The sequence below is a fragment of the Asparagus officinalis genome, chromosome 6 (assembly GCF_001876935.1).
Source record: "Asparagus officinalis chromosome 6, Aspof.V1, whole genome shotgun sequence".
Taxonomy (NCBI): domain Eukaryota; kingdom Viridiplantae; phylum Streptophyta; class Magnoliopsida; order Asparagales; family Asparagaceae; genus Asparagus; species Asparagus officinalis.
Genome location: NC_033799.1, coordinates 74,266,948 through 74,268,092, shown reverse-complemented (window position 1 = coordinate 74,268,092; position 1,145 = coordinate 74,266,948). Strand labels below are relative to the sequence as shown.

Genomic DNA, 1,145 nt, shown 5'->3' with positions numbered 1-1,145 from the left:
GTTAGCTTTCGCAGTGCGGAGTGCATTACATCTCAGTCGACAAATTCTCACGCCTTGTTACTCCTCTACTCTGTTCTAGATTCTTATAATCGATGATGTTACATCTCAGACGAGAAATTCTCATGCCATGTTACTCTTTCTAGTTGTGGATCATGAGCACATTACTTATAGAGAGTGCCCAGCGTTTATTGACGGCATAGGGCTATGGTACACTATTCAACCGGCTTTTGTTTCCCCATTGTCGTTTCTGCTTGATGAGTTCTTTTTGGATATGCAAGAATATTTTCTTCCTACGTGCCGTTAAATATCAATAGCCTTTGGTCTCTCGAAACTTTTGCTGCATTGTGATTTTGGTATCATTTTACTTGGTTCTTCGAAATTACAGTTCATTGCAATGAGGTTATTACTATTTCAATGAACTGGCAGCTCCAGTTACCAATGTTCATTAGCTGCGTTCATTCGCTGTGGCGCGGTTGCTGCATGTTTTGGGGGCTACCTCTATTTGAAAGATTGGTGAGTAAAGTTTTCGGGTAAGTTACAAGGGTCATCGTTGTGTAAATTTTTGTGAAGGATGGATGCAATTATACTTTGTAGCAAAAACAAGAAAAGTTAATATCCAGATTTGGCTAAGTAGCAGTTGGGTGCTCTGTAGCTTCACTCACTTTGCACTTGTATGCTCTCACTTATTTTTTGCAGTATTTATATATCTAAGCCGTTTAAATTTGTTATGCAAACTTGAAAATTTTAATCCTAAGCGACATGTAAAATCAAGTATTATGTGTCATGTGAGGATATGCAAGTGAAAATTTTCATGTTTGCACAATAGGACTAGTAATGTGTGCTAATTTTAAAACAATTTGGGATATTATAAATGCTGTGAAAAACAAATTAGGACGTACCAGTGCAAAGGGAGTGAAACTTTAAGGTTAAGTACCATTTTAGCCTTTATCCATCGCTTATGTCTAATAAATATTTGGCCTACATCTATCTTTACCCCCGTCCATTTATGTTATGTAATATTTGTGGTGTGTACATTTTGATCATTGTGGATGAGGATTCTAGAAAGAGCTTCTCCAAACAAAAACGACAATAAAGAGGAGGGTGGTGGTGGTGGTGGTGTGTGTGTGTGTGTGTGTGGGGGGGGG

General features: G+C 38.2%; 1 protein-coding gene across 1 annotated transcript in view; it reads left to right on the top strand.

Moving 5' to 3' along the window:
- LOC109846331 (nucleolin 1-like) overlaps nt 1-398 on the top strand; it is a 13,457-nt gene extending 13,059 nt beyond the window's left edge. The window contains exons 27-28 of the mRNA XM_020415558.1: nt 80-207; nt 386-398. Coding sequence (XP_020271147.1) covers nt 80-207; nt 386-398 — 141 coding nt within the window. The remainder of the gene's footprint in view (nt 1-79; nt 208-385) is intronic.